Below are 26,292 nucleotides of genomic sequence, written 5' to 3'. Positions count from 1 at the left end.
TTTGAAGCTGTAATTCACTGGTGGGGCAATTATTCCAGCACAGAAGGGGTGTGGGTTATATCAGAGACAGAATCCAGGTGCTTTCAGTCAGTGAAGAGTTGGACAACAGAAGGGTAAAATTCATAAGCGCCATCCACCAGTAACGATGCACGGGATATAAACTATGTCCACACAGTTGCAGAGTGGAAACTGAAAGACAGACATACAAATAGACATGTGAAAGTCTGAGGTGTGGTTGTGCAAACATTTACTGTCTCACCTTGCCCTCCTCTACCCTCTGCTTTTCTTAGAGAGCAGTGCTCAGCAGCACTATGTCCCAGTTCTCTTTGCCATCTTGCTCTTGACTTCTTTATCCCCCTGCACTAAGTGGTGCTGCGTCTGCAAGGTGTGAGGAATTTTTCTTCATAAGCCTTGATGTGCTCAAGAGAAGGCTGGGCTCATCTCTGCAGTGAGCCTGACAGGGGCTTTAATAGCCTCAGAGCACCGGGACAAATAGCTTCTGGTCCCTTAACCCTGCACAGCTTTGCAAGGCAAGGCCTGGCACTGTTGTTCCCATCGTGAGGGCTTTAGGCAGTCTTTCAGGCTGAAATCCTCTCTGTGGTGGCTGGGCAGAGCGGAAATCCAGGGGCTGGATCAGATTGTCCTAATGCTACAGCAGCTTAAGCAGTCTGTTTTACCAGAGATTATGGTTTCACTTACACAGAGCGCCTGAAAAATGCCACGGTTTAGGAAGGATTATAGCTGAAAATTCCATGCTTTAAAAGAGAAATAAAGCAGGGGAGGGACTAGGAAACCCAACGTGCCCAGGGGCTGTGCAAACAGGATTAACCTCTGCCCACAGCACCTCTTGCTTCTGCCCACCCACATTTCCCGCGTCCATCTTCTCCCCAACAGCTCCCTACACTTGCCGTCTCCTGCACAGCACAGAGAGCAGCAAGGAGACTGGAAAATGCCCAGAACCAAGGTCTCCCCAGTTTATTTTGCTAGATCTGTACACTCTCTTGCCATCTGATGACAATAGAGCCAGAAGAGAAATAGCTTTGGGGGTTCTCCATCTACTGCCTGGGCACTGGCTTACAAGGACTCACTTGCAGGACTGTAGGCCAGTATCCAATAGTAAAAAGCAGTGCCTGGAAGCTGACGTGCTGCTCACTCTGGTTACACTAATTAACTGCGTAATAATCACCGCAGACTCCAGCTTCTGTTCATCACATCCCTAAGAAAAGTTCCTTGCCCAACAGAACTTCCAATGGCAAAAAGGGAGAAAAAACAACAGTCCCCACTGAGCATACCAGAGGCTTCCAATACATAATCTAAACAAATGGGAACTGCACATCTTTTGGCCACAACTGATCCTTACTAGTCAAATGACCCACGACCATATGTCTTTGCTGCAGAGGAGTCTCACAGCTCATAGATCCTTGACGGCCATCTAGGTTAGAGGCACTTGGAGGAGAACACAGATGGAAAATTATCATTTTTGCTAGGTAACAAACCTTTGGAAACAAATGCCTCAGGATAAACAGCATTCACAAACAGAAACTGCCCAGCCCTTAATTGTTTAGGTGAGCTCTGCAGCCTCACAATAACGTGCCTAGAGTCAGTTAATGCCAATTCTACTTTAATGAGGCCAGATTTATCATCTAATTATACGTCTCGTTTGTATCTCTGTGTAAATCAAAACCACCACAACTAACTTATATACCATTGGCAATACTTGCCATGATGGCAGAGAGATGGCCTTTATTAATTGGCTTTGGGTGGTTGGTTTGAGAGATGGTTTGGACCTTGTGCGAGCATGTCATCCGTGCTTCTCTTTCAGGTGTTTAAGTGCAGGACTCCATGGCTGCTGACCCAACAGTGCAGTACCACACTTTAGGGCACAGAGTTCTACAATTCCCAGACCTGTTACCTGGGAGCTCAGTTAGGAGCAGCTTCAGATCTGTATCTATTATGCTTGTGCAAATCTGCACATCAGAAATGGAGGTCCAATGCGAACAGCAGTGAAAATGAGACCTTGTATAAGTTTCCCACATTTTCTCTCCTCAATTCTATCTGTTCATCAGCCTGTCTGTCTAGAAACACTGTACTCTAGGAACTACCAGAAGGCAGTACTGAGTGCATGCCACTGTAAGAAAGATCAGTTGATTATTTATCTATTTATTTACCTATTTAATGGCACAGCTCAATTCTTCATTTTAACCACCACAAACTTCAGCTGCACCTCTTTTGTCAAAGCTTTTAAGGAGCTTGACCTGACAAGCTTTGGCCATCACATCGAGCATCTTCTTTAACAGATGCTCATAACCATGCTGCAGTCCTGGGGAAGATAGCCTTGGGTTTGAGAGACAAAGGGGTATAATTCCCTGGGCCAAACTGTGTGAGCATAGCATCGTCATGTGAGCAAGAGAAAACAGCAGGAAAGGGAGCATAGAAGCTTCAGAGCATTCTCCTCCTTCCCAACCCTATGCTTCTTCCTGTCCTCCCTCTCCCGCATGCTCACTCCCACACTCCCCTGCATCCCATTCCTCCCATCTGCCACTGCACTCCATTTTCTCATACCCTGCTGCCCTGCAGAGGCATCACTGCAGTCCGAGCCTAGCCCCCGGGTGCATTTACTGCTGTTGTCTCAGCACTGGCTCCTCTGATCTACTCCTAACCTTTTTTATTTTTATTTTTGTTTTTAAATTAGTTTCCCTGTAGATTTTAACCACTTCATTTTCATTTACCCATTTTGTTCTTCCTCTCCTCCCTTCCCACCCTCCTCTTCCTCCCCCTGTTCCCTTTGTCTGTCTGTGTCCATCCCTTACCCTACCACAGAAAACCTCTCCTCTCCCCTCAGTATAAAGCAAGAGCCTCATGGAGCCTCTCTCACCCCTTTCACCCCCACCACGCCGGTCGGCTCTGGGCAGGCTGAGCTTCAGCCCTTCCACATGACCCTTTCAGACGATGCGTCCACGCCTTGCTACAGTGCCTTCCTTCATCATGGTGCCCACTTTGGGCAGTCCAGCAGCCAGCCTCTGATAGCAGGTAACCGGCCTTGGCCACAAACTCAGCGGGGATGCTGCAGGCAATGGGGTCAGTTTCACCTGATGGGGAGACCAGTAAATGCTGCAAGCTCTTTGAGTGCAAGTGGGAAGCAGAGCAGTGGCGTTCTTATTCTGTGTATGCAGCATGCGTTCTCAGCTCCATGGAGAGTCACAGGGAGATTTCATGCTTGTCCTTCATTTTTGCAGAATAGAATGGGAAAAAAAGCTGTAACAGTATAGAAGTGACTGGGTGTCCCACCTGGCTGGGCTTGGGGCTTAGTAGGGAAGTTTGTACAGCAAAATCCTGCATTGTCTCCATAACCATAATGCGCCTGTGTACAGTGGGCCCAGCAAGGCTTCTGTGCACTAGCATAAGGTAGATGATTGAAGCTTGACTAAGTTAGCCAGTCCTGAGACTGCTAGCATGGTTGTTCAGCATGGCTTGTGAAAGCTACCAAGTGAGAGCAGTATGTAGTCAGTAGGTGAGCAGCACACCAGCTACACCGTGAGCTGCACTGAGGCAGCTGCTTCGCTGGCACCTTCATGTGATAGACCAGGCAGTCAAGACAAAAGGCACGGTCTGTATGTCATGACCAGAAAGGGTTGGTTAGAGACTCTGAAGTCAAGCACATGCAGACCTGTGGTGGTGGCCTTCGAGGGAAGGACAGAAATAGGTGGCAAAAATGGAGCACTTAGGAGCAGCAGGCTGGAGGGGAGAAAGGAGAGCGGAGTTTAAGGAAGGTAAAAGGGAAGTTCCTGTGTGAGGTGACTGAAGTGTCATTGCTGCAGAAGCTCAGACGTGGCTTGGATAAAATAGTGGCAATCTTTTTAGGTAACGACTGAGAGTGTTGTCACTCCACTGCCAAGGAACATAATTTGGGCAAGTTCTTCAGAGTGCAGACCACAGTTCCACAGTGCTCAAGAAACATATCTTACCTCTGCCTCTTTCATGTTCCTATCATTTTTTTCTCTTTTGATCTAACATCCTGCCTTTGTCTTCTTAGATGATATTTGTGTTTCCAAACCTCCCTGTAGGACAGTAGCAAGCAACTACAGAAAAGAATTTTGTGTTCATAACACTGTCCAAATCTTACTGCAGCCAATAAGAGCCCCTAAGCTCCAGGTATTCCTTTAAGCCAGGGCTTATACTGACAGATTCTCTCCAACAATGTGGTTCAATGGGGATGCTGTCATACATGACCACTCTCTAAGCTAGAAGTCACTGTTTTTCAGCAGAGGAACTTGCTTTAGGACCTTTACGGAGAATTAGACTTGGAAGAAAGTGTTCAAAAGCTCAAAGAAAGGCAGGGTGACGAAGATGCAGTTCTCCCTCAGAAGGCCCTAGGAGAAGGAAGTGTGACTAGAACTGGAAGCATGGTATAATGCTAGTTTTGCCATAACCCTCCAGTGCAATAATTTAATAATCTTGTTTACCTGGTAAACAAGAGAGAGGAGGCAGTGGAAGGGGGTTGCTTCTATGTAGCAGTACTTAAGAGTCCCTCTGCAGGACTCTCAGTCACTTTAGTGATACTGTACTTGTTTGTTATCTACAAGATTGGGATTTTGACAGACGATCACTTCCCAGCAAATCTTCCACACTGCGTTTTGAATATCAGCTTCTGTAAGCTCACATCTGAATAAAAACACAGGGGCGTATGCGTGCAGATCAGGTAGCAGAGTGAGCGTGTACGTATTCCCACTTGAATGGAAGTGTCAAAGTGAATTAATTATGCCTGTTACTACACAATGTTCTCTCTAACTTTTCAGTGACACTGTTTTCTCACTCATCACCTGCTGTTACATCTCAGACTGGTGAATATAGAAAACCAAAAATACATGAATTTGAAGCACAAAAATTACTTCCCTTAAAAGAATGTGAGAAAAAAAGAACTACATCTAGTAGGTATTAGTCATACTGCTTAATGTGTATCTACAAATCACTAAAGCAACGCCGGTGATTTAGAAGAGTAGAAGAGTGTAGAATATAAGTCCTCAAAGCATTATATATTTATTTTCATCAATATTGGGGAGTGGCTGGAAAATGGCTCGATCTCTGTCTAGCAGTTCTGTGGCCATTATCTCAGACAAAGTGAGCTGGGAATGTCAGCTGTGGCTCAGGAATCTCTTCAGGGAGAAAGAACTTACTTTTCTTTTTTCTTGAGCAAATCAGCTCAGCAACCTTTTAGTCAAGACCTACAAAAGCAATGACACTGCTTTAGCCCACCTAATTCTGGAGAAATTTCCTCCCCCAGGGGTAATTCTCCACGTTGATTTTGTTTTCGCTCTGCTATGTAACTGTTACTTATTTCTGACACCCCTGACAACATCCATGCTTGTTCCAGGGCCTGCTTATCAGTTACTGTTCTGCGCTAGTCAAGCTACAGCAATTCTTATTCTTCCCATCACACATCCCAGCACAATTCCAGTGATTCCACTGGTGTCAGTGGGACATCCTTAAATTGTCACACTTCCAAACGTAAATCAGACTCCAGCTCTCTAGGAATAAGTATTTCTTCAGAAAGGAGCAACAATTGGCACAAACTTCTTGGTGAGCTACAGCTAACCTAAGGAACATAAGGAACATGAAAGGCTTTGGTTGGCAGAACAGGCTGAGATCTCAGTAGACAGCACTGGATGTTGAGCTGTAAATCTCACAGCAGCTGCAGGGGAAAGATTATCTTAATTTATTTAGTTTTTCCTTTTCTTTCTTTTTTTTTTTTTTTTGGTTTGGTTTGGTTTTGGCTTGAAACTCCCAGCAGCTTTTGAGATTATTTCAGTTCATTTAAATGCAATAAGCACTAACAGCAAAATGCCCTTCTGGCTGGCCCATTTTCTGGCTAACCAGTCCAAACGAGGAAATGCCTCTGGCATCAACCAAGAAGCCTCCAGCTGCACTTCCTATGAGATGAAAAATAAACTACCATCATCCACTTGGCCTACACCCCTTTCGGTGTGGGCCCACCCCTCATCGGTGGAGAGAAGATTCCAAGACTTGGAGAAATACTAACAAAAACTTGGATAAAACTGTGATAAAAATGAAGTGAGACTCAAATTAATTTGCACAATTCCATTATTATATATTACACCAGCACCCAGAAGGTGTCCAACAAGTATTGATCTCACAGTAAGCACTGTGCAAATGTACTGGGAATGTGCCTTGCACCAAAGAGTTTGCAGCATAAAAAGAAGCAGAGACAGATGAAGTGACTTGCCTAAAAGTATCAGCAGGTGAATGGCAAGAGGTGGGAACAGAGACAGGCGCAGAAAACACTTGGATCACTTTCTAGTGCCTTACACATCGACCATGCCCTTAGGCAACATCACCACATTTTTGGAACTGCATCGTCTGCTTATAGAAGGGACCTCAGCTACTCTGGCAATTAATGTGCTGCCATTCTTTGTGAAGCTTAGGGCCATTTTGATTTAGCTAAAACAGATCCAACATTTCTAATGGGCTAAAAAAATTGACAGTGAAAACAAACTCTTTTGAGCCTCACAGTGCTAAGTTTTAACATCCATCCTTATAGCCCGAGACCAAAAGTGCCACGGTCTTTCCCTAAAATTTTCAGAGGAAGGTCAGCATATTTGTGCCACAGGCCACACAACACTTGCCCAACAAACTACTAGTCAAATGGTGGTGGGGTAAAAAGTGATATCAAATCAATATAGAACAATCCTATCCCTTCTGATCCCCTCTTCCAATTCTTTCCTTTTTCAGGTCGTGATATGGCAAGCACCACCTTGCCTGGCTACCCACCCCATGTTCCCCCAACTGGACAAGGCAGCTACCCAACCTCAACTCTGGCAGGAATGGTTCCTGGTAAGTCCAGAATTCAATAATGGTGCACGTGTGTTTGAACAGTGTACCAGCAGCATAACAGCTTTCACAGTTGGCTTTGTTATTGCTTTGCTGCCGCAGAAGTCTATTCTTTTCACAAAGAATATGTCAGGTACCTATAACCAAAGTAGCTCACCACCCATTTTGCATTGTATGTCTTTCCCCTGGTAACTGATTCACTGCTGCTATGGGCAACTAGCTATCTATAACCTGTGCCAATTAATTGGTAATTAATTAACCTTAGTATTCATTAACTAATGTAATTATTTTTCAATGATCCGTGCAGATTATTATGTACTGCTTGTGGCTCGGGATATTCAGCTGTTCACTAACTTAGGGTAACAACTTACGTCTGTCTAAAGGCAGGGCTTCAAACTGCAAACCAACAATGGTAATTTAAGACCTGCAGTTTTTGGAGACCTACTGTCCACAGCCTGAACTAGCTAAGAGCTCACCAATTATTAACAGCATTTCAGGAGAAACTAACTATTCACTTTCAACAGCCAGCAACTTACCCACTCTCCGTTTATATGACAGCGCCTCCAGCTCAAGAAAGTATCTACCTAATCCTACATTGCAAGGCAACTGTTCCTTTGCCACTCAAATCCTTGGAAGAAATACATTCTTTTGGCAAATGTCTTGAGTAATACTGCCCAGGGTATGGGGAGCTCAGGGGATCATTTACCCTTGAAAAATTGAGAAGGTTATTCCCACAGTCTCTACTCCCCAGTTCTCAGATGACAGCCAGCCCAAGTAGATAAATGAAGAGGCAGGATTTTCATTTCTCAGCCACAGTAGCTCAGGACTCAGGACTTCATCTGCCACTGATTTCTGCTTATGGGAGCTGCAATAGCTAGTGAGCGGGTAGAGACTGTTCTGCAACCTCTGCTACCAGAGGAATGACTCAGAAAGCAACTGCGAAGTGTAGCAACAGAAAGTTGATAACAGAAAGCTTTTATATCACTGCAAAATGATTTCCACAGTTTGTGAGTCTAATTTAACCCTCATCCAGACCTTGAAACAGCCAACTAAACCAGCACATGCTGCAGAGCACAGTTAATCAGTGAAAATATCACCAATAGGGAATGTTTGTAGGTCAGCCTTAACACCTTTAAATGACAAATCACTGCTTATATATCACAAAGTACGGTTAATACCTATGGTCACATTCCACAGCTAGCAAGATGCCTACTACTGCATATGATCCCAAGACATATAAAAAACTCTTGGACTATGCTGTGACCTCCAGATCAGGCAAAGATAGCGAATGGGTACTTACCCTCTGTAACCCCCCTTCAGTCCCTCAGCATAGGTGACTGCTGAATTTTTGGGGTGCTGCAGCATTTGCAAAACTCAGGGCATCCCCTTCTACAGTTTTTCAGAGAGATGGTTTCAACTCCACTTGCCTCCAGAATCAGAGGAGCACTATGATGATATAAATCAATTTTAAAAAGCACTCTGTAACAGTAATCAGATTCAGTTAACAACATAGATGTCAGTTATAGTTCATAGGCCATGCCATACAGAAGTGATTGGTAGCACTGAAACAGATGACTCTTTGAATACTTATTTCTAAACCACAGGCTCTTCTCAACTTTTAATTCACAAGATCTTATGTTCAGTGTCTGCTATGTAATTTTAACACCCTCTGTACAAAGGTGATACTGACACCTAAACTGGGACAAAGATTTTGAGACCGCTAATCGCAGGGATCATCTATCCAAGAACAGGAGATTTGTTGCAGAGTGTAAGAGAAGAGTGCCTCTAAAAACACACAGATACTGAAATTAAAAAACCCCCAAAAAGTAGGAATAGAATGATGAAGAAAGTTGAGTTATGTATACTCCGAAGAGATTATTATTCAAGTCTAACAGACATCTTTACATTAAAACTGATGCCCAGATTCAGTCATGGAAAGTCTTCCTGTGGCCTGCTCAGGCATCCTGCATTAGTTACTGCATCTTTCTACATAGCACCGAGTCCTGGCTGTGCTGGTCAGGCCCCGCTGGTCAGCCCCAGCCTGGCAGCCCTTCTGTTCCTGTCTTCTTATGTGACGGGTGCCAACAAGCTGGAGATAAAGAGGCTTCCTGGGGAGGAACATAAGATCAGCTTTAATGGGTCACCCCGCAGGTCTCTTCAGCCAGTGCTCTCTGTCAGAGGCCAAAAGTGAATCTTGGGAAGAGTGTAAGAGTAAAGCAAGCCAGTATCAGCACTTTCTCGAAAGATCTCTGCCTCCAATGAGTTGCAGCTCGTGGACTTTCTAAGGCAGTTGGTATCTTCCTGTTTAATACTAAACACTCCGGACAGAATTCCCTTCCACAATCTCAAGCAGTGGCTCCTGAACCAATATAAGCCTTTAATGTCTGTAACAGCCTATGGCAAAAAGTTCTGTAGCTTAACTGAGTGTTGTGTGAAAACTACCTCCCTTATTTGTTCTGAACACACCACCTGCTAGGCTCACTTCATGCCTCATAGTTTCTGTATTAGAAGACTGAACGTACCAAGATTTAAATACAGATATCAAGAAATACTGTTAGTAAAGGTTTCCAAAGTGCAGACTACACAGAATATGGGCCTCATGAGATCGATCCGCTGTGCTTCTGCTAAGCGTCCGTGCTGAAAAGGGAAAACAAAGCAGCTCATCACCAGTGGTATGCTATGTGCCTATGGGCCAAAAGGACCAGGAGCCAGTGCTTTAGGTATATCAGAAATACGAAGCAAGGGATTATCTTTAAGGGACGTACTGACAGGAAAATCAACATCATTGTCCAGCTATAAGCGGACGTGAGAAAGAAGCTCTATTTTCCCTAAAGCTTAAATAAGCCTAAATAAAGGCTGTAAGCTAAAAGCAGAACCTGGACAGAAAGCAGAATCGTGCAAAATTCTGATTTTTTGACATTTGTTTTCATCTTGCATTGGAATGAGGAGTCAGAATCTTGAAATTGTTCAATTTGCAAACATCAGGATGAAACATTTCAATAATGACAACATGTTCTAGATGTCAGGACATATTAAAATAATAGAAGAGATGAAAGGAAATTAAATGAGATGAGAAAGGCAAAATGAAACAAAACAAGAAAGTTGAAACATAATACTTTGTTTCAATTTGCAATCATTTCAGAACTTTTCCTTCCAAAACTCTCCCGAGTTGACAAGCTCATGCAAAACATTTCCATTTCGATGAGACAGCATTTTCCAGCGGAAAGCAGTTACTGAAAAGATTGACCAGTACCAACCATAGCTTTTCTGTTCTACCCATGACAGCCCTTCACTAGAGTTCTCCTCACGTGATCTAGAGAAGAGCTTGTCTCCATTAACTTTACAGCCATGCAACACGGTCAGTCATGCATGCCAGTATCTCGGAGGTCGACCCACATGATGTGGCAAAATACACGTCCTGCATTTGCAGTTGCTCACAGTTTCAGGTTGTTGGATGGACATGGATGGAAACAAGCAGCCCCTGCATGAACACCTGAAAAAGCAGTGTTAGTCACTCAGAGAAGGATGAAATCTGTGCATCTGAGAAGTGCTTCCTGCAAAGGTAACAGAGCACTCTGATCCCTAGCTCACTTCTTCCACTTTCCCAGAAAGGCCATCAAGATTCTGCAAACAGTTTTGGTGAAGTGAGCATTCTCTGAAAGGAACTGCAGTTTTCATAGAGCAGCACAGAGCCTGCAGAGGCTGGTGATGGCAACGGCAGGGAGTCGTTAAACAGAATCCAATGTTGATGAGGAAATTACACTTGTTTCATTAGTGATCAGGGAAGGCGATAGCTCAGTTCCTCTTGGTCACAGTTGAGCTCAAAAGCTCATTATCCTGCTGCATGCATGCTTTCACTCCTCGTCAATAAACACTGTTTCCAGTGGCTGCCCTCTCTCCTCCCTGGCTCTCCATAGCCGGGGCTCTTTCTCCTCTACTTAACCCGGGCTTTAGGAATTGCTATAAGCAGTTTGGGTGACAACTAGGAAGAAAGTGAGACAGAAACCTTGAAACATCAGAACTTTCCGATGTAGAGAGGTTAACTCTTTGTGAAGCATTTCAAATCAGTAATTCCCATCTGTGTTTTTTTTTTTTCCTTCCTGGGGGATCAAATTCATTCAAATATACCCCACAGGTTATTAGTGGTAGAGGTAAGCCTGGACTGCGCATTGCTTTTTGCCTTTGTATCCTACTCCAGGGCATCTTAGTCATCACAACAGGCTTCACCTATTCCTTCCCAGCTACCTGTTGGGATTTTCAGTGCAGAACGTTTCTAAATATGGAAACATGAGGAATTATTGTCACTAAAACAACATTTATTAAGGTCTGTCATATGAAATACATTTTTATGCAGAAACTAAAAGCTACTGTAAAGGAGCTTTGGATGGTAATTGGTCTCGAAACACACACATGCTACTTTGGTTATTGTTCTGAGCACCTTTAAAGGACCCAGCCAGGCAGATCCTCCTTGAGTTAAAATCACTGCAAATACACCAGCTGCAACAGACTTCACTTCTGCCATGTGAGAATACAGGTTTTTGCTTTAACTCGCCTGTGAAGGGAGATTTGCAGAGGTTACAGTATAATTAATTGACATTTCTTCAGTAATTGCAACCCAGGCATCGAACGCATCTCGCACTGCCTCCTTTTCCTATTCCATGGCATCTAGCAGGGACCCCAGCTGCTCTCCCAACACTTCTTTGTTCTCCACACACCCTTTGGAGCAGACCAGAAGCTATGTCATGCTGTTCACTCATTGCCTTTTGAGCACGTAATGCCTTTCAGATGTCACCCATTGCCCATTGGTACTGCATCAAATTGAGTCAGATAATGACCTTTTTTTTTTAAGTTTTGGGAAATTTATTTATTTTGAAAGCAATACCATACTTACTCGCTTCCCAAACATAATTCCCCTAGCCCAGCACAGACATCTATAAAACAAAGAGATCCAGGTCCTTATGCACAATAAAATATTTAAGATGACAACATTCAAACCTTGGTTCAGAGTCTTATTAGATCACAAAGTTCACAACTAGTGTGCTTTGGGCCTTATTTGCCAAATGTGAAGAGAGATCCACAGCCCAGCTTGTCTTCCAGATTCAAGACAGCACCTAACGTAACAACCATTGGAAATTTCTTTTCTGGAACTGGAATACAGAAAATTTTCTCTGTAACTCACTGATTAATCCTAAGTGTGGGACTCTGAATCACTTTTATGACTAACATCATCAAAGAACAAGAAAGAAAGAGTGATTCATATGTTTTCTATTGTTTTTTTATATGTAATCTACCCTGCTCTCAGAACAGCACCAATAACAACCTCAAACAATATGCTTCTGTACCCTCAGTACCCCAAAGACAAAACTTAGCCATACATACTGACAGCAACAGCCCTGCTGGTTCTGAGGCGTTTACTGAGAGATTTGTGTACCTTAAAGCTCCCATGCCATTTCTTGACACTGATTCTATTTAAAAGAAAGCTGGCAGATGTAGAAAAAGCTTGCATATGCAATCATACTGCAACCTGAGAATCAGAAATCAGAAGGCAAAGAAAAATAAACCAGTTTCTTTATTATTCATACACTTGAAATATATCGTTTTAAACTAATTTCTTCATTCTGAGGTCAATCTCTTGAGTTTTAATTGTACAGATAAGCAACACTGTACATGGAGTACACAAAACCTACGGTGACCTGAAGGCCATGGCCCCAGCTGGGCAAGGCAGCTACATACACTAGTTTTCCTGATGGTATATGGATTCAACATGGACATGGGCTAGATGAAGCAGCAAACATACATCTTCTTTCTTAATTGTATTTCACAACTTCCTTGATTTCTTGCAGGGAGCGAGTTCTCAGGGAACCCCTACAGCCACCCTCAGTACACAACCTACAATGAGGCCTGGCGATTCAGCAACCCTGCATTACTAAGTGAGTACCTCTTTGCCACCGCACCCCCAGCTTCGCGCTCCTTCTGTTTGTCTCTTTGTTTTCTTTTCTTTGTTTGTTTGTTTCTGAAAAGAGCTTTCAATTCTTTGGCCAGACAAAGGGCCTTTTTCCTCACTCTCTAGTCCAGTGTCTAGATGGGTATATAGATCTCATGCATCGGTTCCGAAGCCAATTCTTCCACGAGATCGTTCAGAATTCCAGCTCAGTTCTGTCTTCTTGGGTTGCATCCACAGTTTAACCCAGATCAGATCAGAAGCTAAATTCAAGTTCCACTACTCTCACCAGCTGCAATTAGCATCCATTTAAGGTCCAACCAAAAACCCAGATGAGCTTTTACTCCTCTCCCAAGTTAACCCCAGAGGTTTTTGCTGGAGACCTGGAAATCCAGTGGGAGTTCTTACAAGACCGGGTGGAACACTATCTAGAACGGGAGATAGCCTTCAGTACTGCATCTTTCACTGCCAGTAGAGTTTCTTTGCAGGAATGTATCTATCTGTAGAGACTCTAATCTGACCAGAAAAAGTCAGGTTTTTTCTGCAGAGGAGGAAAAATTTCTCATCACATCTTCAATATCATATCAACAACTCTTCACAAGAAAACAGGAAGATATTTATTATATGTAAAATAAATCAGCTGTGATTATTAACCATGTATTTACGGAGGTTTAACAACTGGATAATAGATGCACATTTTACTCCAGTGCCATTAAACCTCAGTAAATGCAATCTTAATAATCGATCACTATTTAATATACATTCAATAACTGTCTAGAGAGCTTTTCATCTGATGAAAATCCCAAGTATTAAACAAAGTAATTTTGTTCCCTTTCCTCTCCTGCCTTTAAAACCGGCCCACCATACCTTACCAGAAACACTCAGCATGTGCTGAGCACCTCCCTGGTGCCCTCAACACAAGCATGGGGTATTTCTGCTCAGTGCTTGATGCTTCCCTCTCAGCTCCTCAGCGATGGTCAGAAGGACCAAGAGCACCTTCCCACAGAGGGTCTTCACACCCAGGGGCCTTGTAGCCTCTCTTCTGCGAAGCATGGCATTGGCCAGCCTCCACTGACTGCCACAGCCAAGTCCCCACTGTTTGTTCTTTTGCTCCCTTTCCTTTTCCTCGTTTCCTTTTCTTTTGTTTTCAGTTCTCCTTTGTTTCTTTTCTTTGTTTTATTTTTTATTTTTTTTTTTTTACTGTTTGTCCTTTCAACCAGTCCATTCTTCTCCTGTGTTAACTTTCAGGTTCCCCTTATTATTATAGTGCCACATCCCGGGGCTCCGCACCTCCCACTGCTGCCGCTGCCTATGACCGCCACTAGCTACCATGGAAACCACATGAAACTGCAGGGTGACAGCTTAGGCCTCCATATTGTACCTGTCTGACCCATCCCTCCACCCCTGGGAAGGTGAAGAGAGCCTCGCCGTGCCCCCCCGCAGCACACCTCCCTCTCCACCGCTCCGAGCGCTCGCCATGCCAGACCGAGAACCCCGTTCTCCCTGCATCCCCCTGCACCCTGAGGCACCTCAGGAGCCCTCAACAGCACCTCGGCACAGCTCGACCTCCTGCGCTCCCAAGACTTGAGGGGAACTGGCAGCCATTGCCTTGCGGGACCCCATTCTCCTGGGAGCGGTATGGGCAGGGGGAAGTAGGGAGACAGCTGCTCACACAACACTGATCCCCAAAGATACGCTCCTCTGTGGTGAACTCTTCAGAACGCGTAACCTGTGACCGTCGCCCTGTTTCCCAGGACAGAAGGAACAGCCTGGCTAGAGCAGAGATGGTGGCACTAAGCCCTGCCTATCTGGCAAACACGAGAAGGACCAAGTGACTTTCTGTTACTCCCCACGCACCTCATCCCACCCCCCGGCATGGCTCCTGGCGCTGGCTGCGCCCTGCGCGGTGCCCTCGAGGCCAGAGCTGGGCTGAACCTCACTCACACCCACAACTTCTGTGACACACAATCAGCTCAGACAGGAGGATGGAGCAACAATTACAAACCGACCGACGAAATGAAGAAATATATAAATAGATATATAAATATAACTGTGTTTTTATGCTTTGTCATGAAGGTCTGTAAAAAGGAAAAAAAAAAAAAAAAGAACAAATCCCCAATTTTCTAAAAAATCCAAGCAAACAAAAACAACAACAAAAACAAAATAATAATTAAAAAACCCTACAAAAATAAAACTTCAAGTCTCACCCCTCCCCGCCACCGAATAGCAGACCAGTTCCTCTGACGCTTGACGCTCCTCTTTCACTCTCGGGTTTTGTTTCCTTTCTGTTTTGCACTACAATGGGATGGTGGTATTGGAGAGGATTGGATGCCAGCTCCACCCCTGTCGCCTCCTCCTCCTCCCCTTTCCCAAATCCTGTCTCTGGGGAGCCGTGTGGACAAGTCACATCTGACAAAGTTACCAAACACATCAGTCGACAAAAAGCTCTCTGAGTCAACAAATGTTTTCCATGTCACTGGTTGGCAAACAAAGAAAACAAGCCCAGCTGCACTCTAACTGCGCTTTGTGGTGGAAAGGAAAGTGTGGGGCTTCACATGGGCCCATCTGATTGCCCTTCGGACAGCTGAGACTGAGATGGACAAATTCAGGATTGGCTGGGATTGTTGCTTGGTTCCCTAGCCCTTAGGCTCCTCTCCTTTCACCCTAATCCCCGCACCCATGCCTACGTCCGTTCACCCACATCCCAACTTTCCCAGTTTTACATATGTCCGGCACCCATTCTCCAGATCCCTATAGCCTGGCGACAACAGCCTCATTATCTGTATCCAACACCTAATTTCCCGACCACTGCAGCCTTGCAATATGGGCCCCTCTTCAATTTCCAGTCCATCTGCTCATATGCCTGATAATTTATGGGCTTACATTCAAATCCATATGCCCACATCCTTCCAGCCAGTCCCAATATGCAACCTCATCTTTTCACATTCAACCCTATATTGTGCACCCTAATATTTACCCCTTATCCCAAATGCTCACCTGATGATTCTCTAGGGATTTTTCTGCTCTTTTTGGCTCCCAAGTGACTAGCAAACACTGTTCTGCAAAAGGCTAACTGTCAATAGAAATGCTTATTACTCCTGTATTGTCAGCAAACTCATAAACTGTTCCTTGCACTGACACTTCTTAAAAAATACTCAAAGAAAACATGAAGGCAGCTATAGCCTGTCCCCAGGGCATCAAGTCTGCCAAAGCAGATCCTTGTTGTTTTAGAGAGGTTTCTGATAAAATGAATGGACTACTGTCCATGGACAAAGACAGGATTGAGAATCAAAACTCCAAAGGGCATAAAAGCAAATGGTATGGTCCGTATAGCCAACATTATGTATGAAATCCAAAGTTCCCAGTCACCGAGATGTGGCTGTGGACTCAGCCTTCTGTTTTCAAGTTTAACTTGTATGTATGAAAGCCACCATCACTAAACAGCTGTGTTGATCCCGAAGGCCCCTTTCACCTAACACTTGTAGCCCTTGCATGGCTCTAGCTGATTATAGGTCTGTGTCTTCTTTAACGGAATGCCCAAATGAAAAGGGTATGGGGGGTGGGGGGTGTTTACATAGAACATGAAGAGCTACAATCTGTTCCTGTACAGAATAAAGTCAAAGAGGTTACTTCTGATCTACTATTTAAAGTGTTATTCTGCACACCTAACCTCTGAGTAACCTGCTGCAAATAGAAGAGCTGTTTCACTGTTACTGAGACCACAATTTGGCCCATTATCTCATTTTATTCTACATGAGAAGCAAAAATCTGAGTAATGTCTAAAAATGTACCACTCCTTGTTTTCCTCCATAGACACCAGACAGATGCTGGATCCGTTTCCATAGTCTCCCTTTTAGTCCATCAGTACAGCCCTTGCCCTACCTGTGCTCAGGGCCAAAGGCAGTGCATCCCAGTACTGGCCACTAGAACTTCCTGAGGAGGCTCAAGGAAAGGAAATGGTTGCACCTCACGTTTAGCAACCTGCAGCCCGGGGCCACCTCAACTGAAGCTAGCAGCTCAGAAATGCTCTTTTTCATAAAGCTGTTTCGCCAAACGTGAGACATGAGATAGGTCACAAAAGCTGGATTTGGTTGGCTCACTCATGGCTGGTTTGATCTGACCCTCAGAGGGACAAATTCACCATTGACAGAACTCCGCCAATAAAAGAGGACTTCCACCAGGCGTTGGGTTGGTCTGGAAAGTACATAATTGCAAGTAGTTCGATCAGGAAAATCAAAAGGAAAGCAGAATTATGCAAAGGACTGGGCAGTCTAATCCTCTTCCACCACCATCTGTAGACCCCCATGCGAATGTACTGAATTACATTTGCCAAAGAGTTTCTTGTGTTGATTGTTTTGATTTACAGTCGGTGGATGCATTGTAAAGCAGTATTATAGCTAAAGTCTAGTAGCTGACACAGGGATTTATGTGGTGATATTATGCGGAAGAAAACCATCAATATTCATATAGATTCCATTAGACTGGACTATGCAGGAAACGCAAAAATTTACCAATTATTTAATATTATGTTATTTGCAAAAACAATTGCTGCTTTGTAGGAAGATAATGTGTGTAATGTGAAGGCAATTCCTCGTGTATATAAGTTCATCTCCATCTTCATCATGGTAGTTATTAAAACAGCCTCGTCTCATCCTGTAGATAAGGAACACTCTGTCTGTACTGTGCAAGTCTTGTTGTGCTCACTGAAAACAAAACACTGTGTTCAATAAAGCACAGCACAAATCCAGAACCTGAGGGAACAGCCAAACCTTGGAAGGACCCCTTTCCCAGCTGGCCAACAGCTGCTTTATTATAAATGGATTCTTTTTCATTATTATTTTAAAAGTCTTACAGGAAAAAAAGATTTAAAAAAAAACAAAACCTGGAGGAAAGAAATCGCTATGCAAAACCAGTGAAGTCTGTGACTCAGATCTCTCTACTCCATTCTGCTGTCTCTTCCCTTTCTCATTTCTTTCTCATACTCTAATTCACTTCTATCTCTTTCTTTTAGTGTTTTTCATTCCCGGGGCACTTTTCTATCCAGATCAGTATTACTGGTATGGGAGTAGGTATCTGGGAGTTCAGACTCTCCAGTTCTCCACCTGGCTCCAGTGAACCTTTGTCAAGTCCAATTTCTCCCCTATGCCTCAACTCCAATCTTCTGTAAAATGGGGATAACAGTAGTTCCTAGTCCACAGAGGTACGGTGCAGCTGAATTAATTAGCACCAGCTCACCTTTAAGATCCTGGAAAGAAAATTCTATTGCAGTGCTAAGTATTATTCTGAATAATAATGAACATTTCCATTACATTTCTCTCTTTTTATTTTTCTCACAAATAGCTCTTCATTTCTTTGTTCTTCTCTAGCTCTCCCTTCGTTTCTTTCACATCATTCTTAGCTCTTCTGCGATGGTTGCTTTATCTAATGGACCAAGCAGAAATGCTGTGCAACTGCATCTTCTCCTGTAACAGTTTTGCTTGTTTGTTTGTTGTTGTTTTTTTGTTTGTTTGTTTGAGAGGGAGGAATCTTGTGAGTTCTCAAATGCCATACTTCACTGGGAGGAACAGAGACCATGCTATTAAAAACTGGGCAGCACTTTTGAGTCCTGTTCTCTGAAGCTCTCATGTCCTTCTGGCCCAGCGGGATGTGGGGGCAAGAAGCTGGAAGGGTTGCACAGGGCAGATCTGTTAAAACCTGGAGTGGGAGGTAAAGCAGCAACGAGCCCTGCTCTGTGGAAATGGGGCCACATCTGCATGCTCTGTGACCCCCCAGCAATGATGGGTCACATTCAGAACACGACCGCAACTGAAGAAGTGAATGTGAGGCTGACAAACAAACCTCAGAAGGAAAACAAAAATAACCCTGCACCTATTTCTCTTCTTGAGTATAGATTAATATATATACAGCATCATTTTCCTAAAGGAATTTTTTGGTTTACTGAATTGTTGGAAAAAAACACCCTTTCTTCCCTAAAGAAAAGCAGGCCTCTCAGAAGAGAATTATAGCTGCCCTTGGGGTCTGACAGAATGGGGGCTTCTAGAGAACCCCACACATACCATGTTGTGTCCTTGGCTGGGTCCAAGACAGTGGCTAACTTGCAAAGCAGGAAGGAGGGAACAAACAACAGCAATTAGAGAACTGAAAGCAGATCCAACCTTATGCAGCTCTGCTGATGCTCTCCAGGCTGAGCAAGGCATGAGCCCATGGAGAGGACGAGTGCCAGGTGCAGGGTAATTTCCATTCTAGGCTGTTGCAGCCACTCTTGGCTTTTCCTCATCACTTCAGTTCTGTTCAACTCTTTTCTCTTTTTGTGCACATGAAAAATAAAAACTTTTTTTTTTTTTTTTTGGTATGTCATTTTGGCAGCTTCTGGCTTGTTTCTCCTCCCCCCTCTCTCTCATTCCCTCAGCACTCCTCTCTCTCCAGCAGATTCCCTTAAGCTCTCCAGGATGTTATGTTTGCCTGTTACGTTTGCCACACCTAGCACACTTCAGGCACCATGTAAACAACACCACGATTGCTGGTCAGCACCACACCACACGACAGAAGGCACTGCGCATGAATGCAATCCCTCCCAGCACAGGCCAGCCTCTGAGCCCCCACCTGCCATCCCGCTCCGGTTCATTGCCAGCGGGACTCTGTCTGATATTGATCTCACTCAACTGATCCCCAGTGATCCATAACACATCTGGTGTCCCCAGGTACCTCAGAAATGAGAGTGCTGCTGGGTAGCCACCACGTCATGGCGTGGGACAACCCAACACCCTCTGCTACTCTGCACCTGTTTCCCCATAGCACACTTTGGGATGAGCAATACCTGCTCTGCCTGCCTCTGACATCTCGGAGGAGTGATCAGCACCTCTCAGATCTCACTCCCCCTCCTCTGCTGCTCCATTTTTAGCTCCATTAGAAGAATCCCTTTTGCCTGACACTGTTCAAGCTTGCTCTTGCTGAACTTCTATCTTGGTCAACACAAGGCAAAGCCAAATGCAAAGTCATTAATAACCCATTCTCCAAACTACTCGTTGTTTGCCTAACAAAGAGTTAGGCATTATATTAAGGTATGCTGTAAACACACCCAGTAATGAGGCATTCGCTCAATTTTTCCTCAGTCAAGCATTAATTTTCCAGGAAGTCGAGCGCAGTTTAAGGTCATAGAGGCGGAGTAAAAATGTAGCAAGGAGTCAGGCTAGGCTAAATCAATTCTCCTTCTCCAATTCCCAATCATTTACAAATACTCTCACAACAGCCCGTGAAAGTCAGAAGGCCAGATTTTCTGCTGCTGTGTGTGTATCTCAAGGAAATCTGTGCAGAACGCTGTCAGGAAACCAAATGCTTGCACAAAGCTTTCGCTCAGCAGACAGTTAAAACCTATTTCCTATTTTCCTATTCTTTCAGTTTATACTTTCTCTTTCAATATTAATAGAATAGGCTGAAAATCTTCCAACAGGGCATTTTCCATAAGTGAAAGTCAATTTGTGGAAATCCAAACAGTCTGTAAAAGCAATTCAATTTTCACAACACCGCAGTAAAACTGCCTGGCAGCTCTCTAGAAGCAGGGACTCTGCCTTGCAGGGCTCACCCGCTAGGCAGGCGGGCCCAGAGCAGGCTCCAAATCTGAGCAAAACCAGATTTCTATGTTCTGAAGTCTCCCACACGCCAGGATTACTTTTCTCTACCAAAGTTTAGGTGACTTGAGTCCAACAGTGGACTAACATACGACATCCCGGATGTTAACTGAATGGAATTTACTGATGTGTGCTCACTGTCAGAGGCTAACGGCAAAGCATCACACACATGTGCAGCAGAAGAAAGCAAAAAGGCTTTTCAAAATTCATCCTGATAAAACAGCATTAAAGATTGAGAAGAAAACATTTGAAATCCCAATGCATTCAACCCAGAAAATTGCATCCTGAGGTTTCTGTATAAGGCCCCATAACAGGTAGCTGTACTATCGCAAAACTTTCACAACTTCCAAGAATTTATGAACCTTCATAAAACAAAAAAAACTTGCACAAAAGAACTATTTCTACAACTCCAACTTGTCTTACGCTCCTTTAATGATCGACCCGAACTGGCCCGTAAACCGTTGACATTCTCCCATAATCAACAGGCAATCTCAGTGTGGAAGCGTGGTGTGATAAATCTACAGAGATCACCATTCTGTCTACAATGAAGGAAAATTACATTCTAAGAGACTGGGCAATATTAAAAACAGATATCTGTTTTGTAACTAAAAGAAAAGTTGGAACATTCTGAGATTTTAACAACTGTCTCCAACAATAAATTCTTTAGTAAGATGTAGACAAGGAAAGCATTGGAACATGTAAGCATTCACAGTGCCAGCAACCTACCTACATGATACACACCCAAAGATACTAAGTGGGCAGGTGGATGAGTTTACTGGATCACACACAACCAGTCCTGAAAAGCTTGAGGGACATGGGGAAATGGCAGAGTGGAGAACAGCGAACACAACATCTCTGTTTTAAAGGGACAAAAATGATCCTGAAAAATACCATCCAGCAAATCAACATACTGATGCTTGTACCCAAAGTGAAATGTTTTAAATATTAAGGGAAGATGAGGTCATTGAACAAGTAGCCATTAACGAAGATATGCATGGTGAACAGGCTGCACATAAACTCTTGACTGCTTTAGAAGTAGAAATAGCTCACAATATCCTCAGGACAGTTAACTTCTGTGATTCAGGAGCTGTCTGCAGTGAAGCAAAGGAAGTCTGTTAGAGCCCGTATTGCCTGCTCCTAGTACTCAAAAATTGTGAACCAAATTGTGTCCACAAAAAATCATAAGATTGATTGGAAATCATGTGATTTGCATATAACACGATACTATTTTGTATATATGAATATATACATATATAAAATAAAAACAAAACAACTTTTGACTTCTAATTTTATCAGTCTGAAAGACCACTATGGCTACATCAGTAACTATACCCCTTTTACTCAAGAGCCAGAAACGTACTTATTTCAGTAAGAAATGAGCATCTCACCTCCTCACAAGGACCCTATAGTTTGGTGCTTTAGGAAGCAGCTCAAGTGTTACAAGACCTGACAACAGCCCTCTAAATGCTGGCCAGGCTGACAAAAGCTGGCTTGATACCGGAGCATGTCAGCAAATATTTGTTTTTTTTTTCTCTGCCTTCTGCAGTGTTTTAGTAGAAGTTGCCCATCCAAAGCAGGTGTGATCAGTGTGACATCAAGAGACTACCTAGGAGGTGCAAATTCATGCTATGCCAGTTGCTTGGAAAGGTTCTTTTCCTGCTATCCCTCAGCAGGAGAAATCCCACTGCCAGCCCTGGCCACTTCTTGCAGGTCCTGCTTCCTTTTCACTTCTGTCCTTTCTTTCAACACTGTTCTCACTGCCTTGCTCAGTCTCCTGCTGCAGACACGACTCCTTTGCACAGCCCCTCAAAAACGTGATTCTCTGTGAGCAGAGGCCGCAGCCCCTTCACTACTGTGACCCCGACTTGCTGCGGCCACAGCTTATCGAATGCTGAACTGAAAGCACCTGTGACTTCAGCGGGGTGAGAAAAGCGTTAATGGATTGCCTTGGCTCAGGGCAATGCACAGCCATGCTTTCACCCAGAACTACACACCAGTCTTTGCAGGAAGATAGGCCTTCAGCTTGGAGAAATGTAACAAAAATGGCTTCACTTTTAAATTGTCTTTTTCCAAAACATATTCCTTACATCAGAATCGCCCTGGTTTTGCCTCTCTGCCTGTTCAGAAGGAAATGAATCATTCTGCTTTAAGAGACGCGCTGACAACGAAATATCACAAACATTGTGATTTCCAGCCCGAGACCAATTTCAAACACGCCCTGTTGAACACTTACGAAGACACTCAAAACCTACACAGAAAACCCGAAGGGTATAAGAGTGAGCAGTATGAAATTTCACACAGCTCTGTGCTGCCGTTTGCAGAAGGCAGCAGCATTTTTCCTCAGCAGAAGCCCCGCCAGCACGCAGCCCATCTGCAGACCTCACCTGGCACCTGCCTGAGTGCAGTGCTCAGCAGTAAGGCACCAGCCACGTGGGCACTTCCCAGGCTTACATAGGACAGCTGGATCACCATTAAGCAGCAAGTCGACCCAAAGCCCTTTACTTTAAAGCCACTTTCTCTAATATCAAGATCAGTACTTTTAAATTGTTTCAAAAGCTTTACTTTGCTTTTACCGAAACTGCTTTTAATGTAGATGGGAAAAGTGAGCTTGTGGATCTAGATTCCCTAGACTGGCAGCTATTCTTCTACCGATTGTTTTTTGTTCTCACTGTTCGCTAATTGAAAAAGATTGAAAATCACTTCTCCAGACACGCTTCAAATCTCAGAGCATGACATAAAAGCCAGGAATCCAAATTTCTCCCAGCAATGCCTAGCTAACAAACTAGCTGCCTAACCCACTGGGAAAGTTTATGTATCCTATCTCCTGCTAAAGCTGAGCAGAACTAGGATAATAGCTTGCTTGCGCTAGCAGCTGAGACAACCTTTTATCTCAAGCAGAAACAGTCTGCACTCAGAAGCCCCAGACTGATTGTGTATAGAATTATCATTCTTAAATATCAAAAATTGCCTGTTTTAAATTGAAAAGCGCTATAGAAAAAAAAAAAAGAAAGAAAAGCGGTAAAAGAATTGAGCTAAAGCTGCAAAGCTGAGCACCCAAAAGTTGCCAACTGCAAGAACACAGGCAGACCAGACAGAACTCTGAGAGTACTGTGCAGTGGCAACAGGAGACAATTCCATGAACTTATCATACTTCTTGCTCTGTAACTCTGTGCAGTCTGTAAGTTACACAGAGTACCACTAACACAGAAGTTTGCAGTGCCGTGAATGGAACCCCTCATACACCACCACCCCTGTGCACGGCTCTCCCCTACCACCCACCTTCATCCACTGACTCATTTACATCACACAAGCGCAACACACTAGCAGGTTAAATTTGCTAATAAATAAGGATGTGAGCATGTTATACCTACTTAGTATTCAGTTTGCTCTTTTATAAATGATCTGGTAGAGAATCAGGCCCTCCTCTCCCCCTCTAGCTGACTCTCATCTGATTCTAATTCAATTTCTCTGCCTATTGTTTATTTCACCGCTCCCCTGTGAAGTGTCAAATGCTGATGTTCCGTCAGCCCAGAACTGTCGTTTATATTTGTCATTCAGTCCTTGTTAAAAAATAAAACAGGACTGCGCCTGCCTTGGCGCGCTCTGCCTGGGAATTCCCTGTGGTAAAATTAGTCCATTTAGATGGAAAGTTTTGTGTCACTCCCCTGTCTAAATTGGCAGATCTGGCTCTTTTGCAAAAACCAATAAACTGTGAACCTTGATGCATCTGTCAATCAAACTCATATTTCATGAGCAAAGCCAGATGACAACAAAAGCTGGGCAGGCTCCTCCGATTGGCTCTTCTCATTTAGGCATATCAGGAGGCACCTGTCACTCCTCTGGCTCCGCACCGCGCTCGGGGGGACTCTGTTCACGGGGCGCTGAGCCCTTCCTGGGGGCTGGGCTGGGCCAGGAGGAGCAGGAAGGGGGAGTTCAGCTCCTCGACTGCAGTAGAGCTGCAGCTTGGCTCTTTCCTCGTGACTCTGGTGAGAGGTGAGGAACTGGCATCACCTTTTGTTTTGGCCGTTTTTTCCCTACATATTGAGTAAAAACTTTGTATTCTTACATTCTGCGGGTTTTACAGTGGTTAAAAGGATAAAGTGAGAGTGCGAAAAGTGATGTGTTGTCTCTCTGGGGACTGAACCACAATGCCACAGAGGAGGAGGGGACGTATCCTGAAGCCATCCCAAAGCTGCCGCATGTACTGCACTCTGCACCCATCGCAGCGATGTGCAGGGACTGTGTTCCCACCGCTCTGCTCAGCAAGGAGGGGTCTGCAGCTGGGTACATTTACTGAGTCAAGGGAGGTGTTTGTTATATAAGCATGAGAGAGGCATAAAAATGGCAGCAAACAGCATCAGCTGACCCAAAGCCCAGGGAAGAGTGGACGAGCTCAGGAGCTGATGGTACTGTAGGAACGTACCCCTGAGAGTTCAGGCTTGGAGGAAAGCTCCCCATGCCCAGTTTTCTCTGGAAAATTCTGAACTCTGCTGTCTGTACCAAAGAATGGTGCAAAATTTTTACCTACTGTTTCATTTGCACTCAAAAGAGAGTTTAGCCTAATTTTTCAAAGTACGATCATTTGCATATTTGCATTAGGTTGCCACTGAACCGTTCCAGAAACCTGCACTTCCACAGAGCTGCTGCCTGATGACGGATTTATGTCATCTCCTAAGCACCCCATCACAAACTCCATCTCATGCACCTGTATTTTCTCCACCTACTTTGTTTTGCTGAGAGCAGCTCTGCCATCATATGTCACTTACAATGCTTGCAGATATCAGTGTAATTCTCTAGGCAGTGCAGCAAGCAGACAGTTCCTTTTAAACCAGACTGGTACATTACCGATTCTCACAATTCTCCCAGCGGTGAAAATTTTGTGCTTTTGCTCCAGTTAAATATATATGATACAAGATGAAAATCTCAGCCTTCTTAAACAGTTGTGAGTTCATTGGTTTCACCAACCAATTTCAAGTACAGGCTTAAACAGACAAGACAAAAAACCAGAGAACTCTTAATGACATCTAAGCTCCCTGCGTTATTCTTACAGGTGGGGGATAGCATGTGCTGCTTCCTGAGTGTTTAAGACTTGCCAAACCGGGTATACAAAGTACTGGTTTCCATGCAATAAAACACTGACCAGATTACACTTGTTGGCATACATGTACACCTCTGCTGGGCTAAGATCATATTCTGATCTGTACATTGCTGCTTAGGACTGTGACAAAACTGCCGAAATACTGCTACTAGCAGGCAGCTTCAGGGGTGCTGAATGTACACACAGAGTGGTACAGCCACAGGCTGCAGTCGTGGAAGGAAACTCTACAGGCCTTAGGCACTGTCATTATGAACCATATTACAAGATTATCTAGAAATACTGAGAAAAAGAGTCCACGTGTTGCATACTGTGCAAACTAAGACATCATTCCTGTCCTGACCAACCTACTTATAATTAGACAAAATAGCGAGGGGAAGTGACTCATTCAGTGCTGCTCATCTGATCATTGACAGAATGAGGACGACCCCTCGGTCTCGTCAGAGATCCTCCTCTATGGAGACATGAAGAAAAGCAAAGAGGGACGTTCACTATCAGCCCAGCAGAAGGGTGCTCATGTTCCTAGACGGGACGAGAGGTGTTTTCTCATACCCACCTTACTGACATGCTTTGAAAGGTCTGGCACATCCTGGAGGAAATAAATGAAAGATAATGAATCATCAAAACAGGTTTTCTACTTGCTGCGTCCTTTTACAGCAGGGGAATGCTTGCACAAAATGTAAAGAAAGTCTAAGCAAATCCACTGAAAATGCTGCGACAAAACCTAAGAGAAACTTCAGGCTATCACACAGTGGAAAGCAAGACCTGACAGACAGCTCACA

The 26,292-nt window shown here is 44.1% G+C and overlaps 2 protein-coding genes across 18 annotated transcripts in view; one reads left to right on the top strand and one right to left on the bottom strand.

Annotated features, from left to right (window-relative positions):
• Positions 1–17,537, top strand: part of PAX2 (paired box 2) — a 92,203-nt gene extending 74,666 nt beyond the window's left edge. For 5 of the 16 annotated variants that reach the window (XM_085229798.1, XM_085229801.1, XM_085229797.1 and 2 more), the window contains 4 exons: positions 2,821–3,030; positions 6,748–6,849; positions 12,690–12,776; positions 14,055–17,537. In XM_085229798.1, the coding sequence (XP_085085924.1) occupies positions 2,821–3,030; positions 6,748–6,849; positions 12,690–12,776; positions 14,055–14,176 (521 nt within the window). In that variant the 3' untranslated portion in view covers positions 14,177–17,537. Of the gene's footprint in view, positions 1–2,820; positions 3,031–6,747; positions 6,850–10,131; positions 10,357–12,689; positions 12,777–14,035 lie in introns of those variants that run through there. The other 11 variants (XM_085229806.1, XM_085229811.1, XM_085229809.1 and 8 more) reach the window with 4 other exon arrangements.
• Positions 1–26,292, bottom strand: part of LOC104911954 (uncharacterized) — a 314,625-nt gene that overhangs the window by 196,936 nt on the left and 91,397 nt on the right. The window contains exon 1 of one of the 2 annotated variants that reach the window (XR_014884841.1): positions 8,147–8,338. The exons of the other annotated variant lie outside the window; for it this stretch is intronic. The gene's annotated coding sequence lies outside the window, so the exon portion shown is untranslated. Of the gene's footprint in view, positions 1–8,146; positions 8,339–26,292 lie in introns of those variants that run through there. 2 annotated transcript variants of the gene reach the window in all.

The sequence above is a fragment of the Meleagris gallopavo genome, chromosome 8, assembly GCF_905368555.1.
Source record: "Meleagris gallopavo chromosome 8, MGAL_WU_HG_1.1, whole genome shotgun sequence".
Lineage (NCBI taxonomy): Eukaryota > Metazoa > Chordata > Aves > Galliformes > Phasianidae > Meleagris > Meleagris gallopavo.
This window is presented reverse-complemented; position numbering and strand designations above follow the sequence as displayed.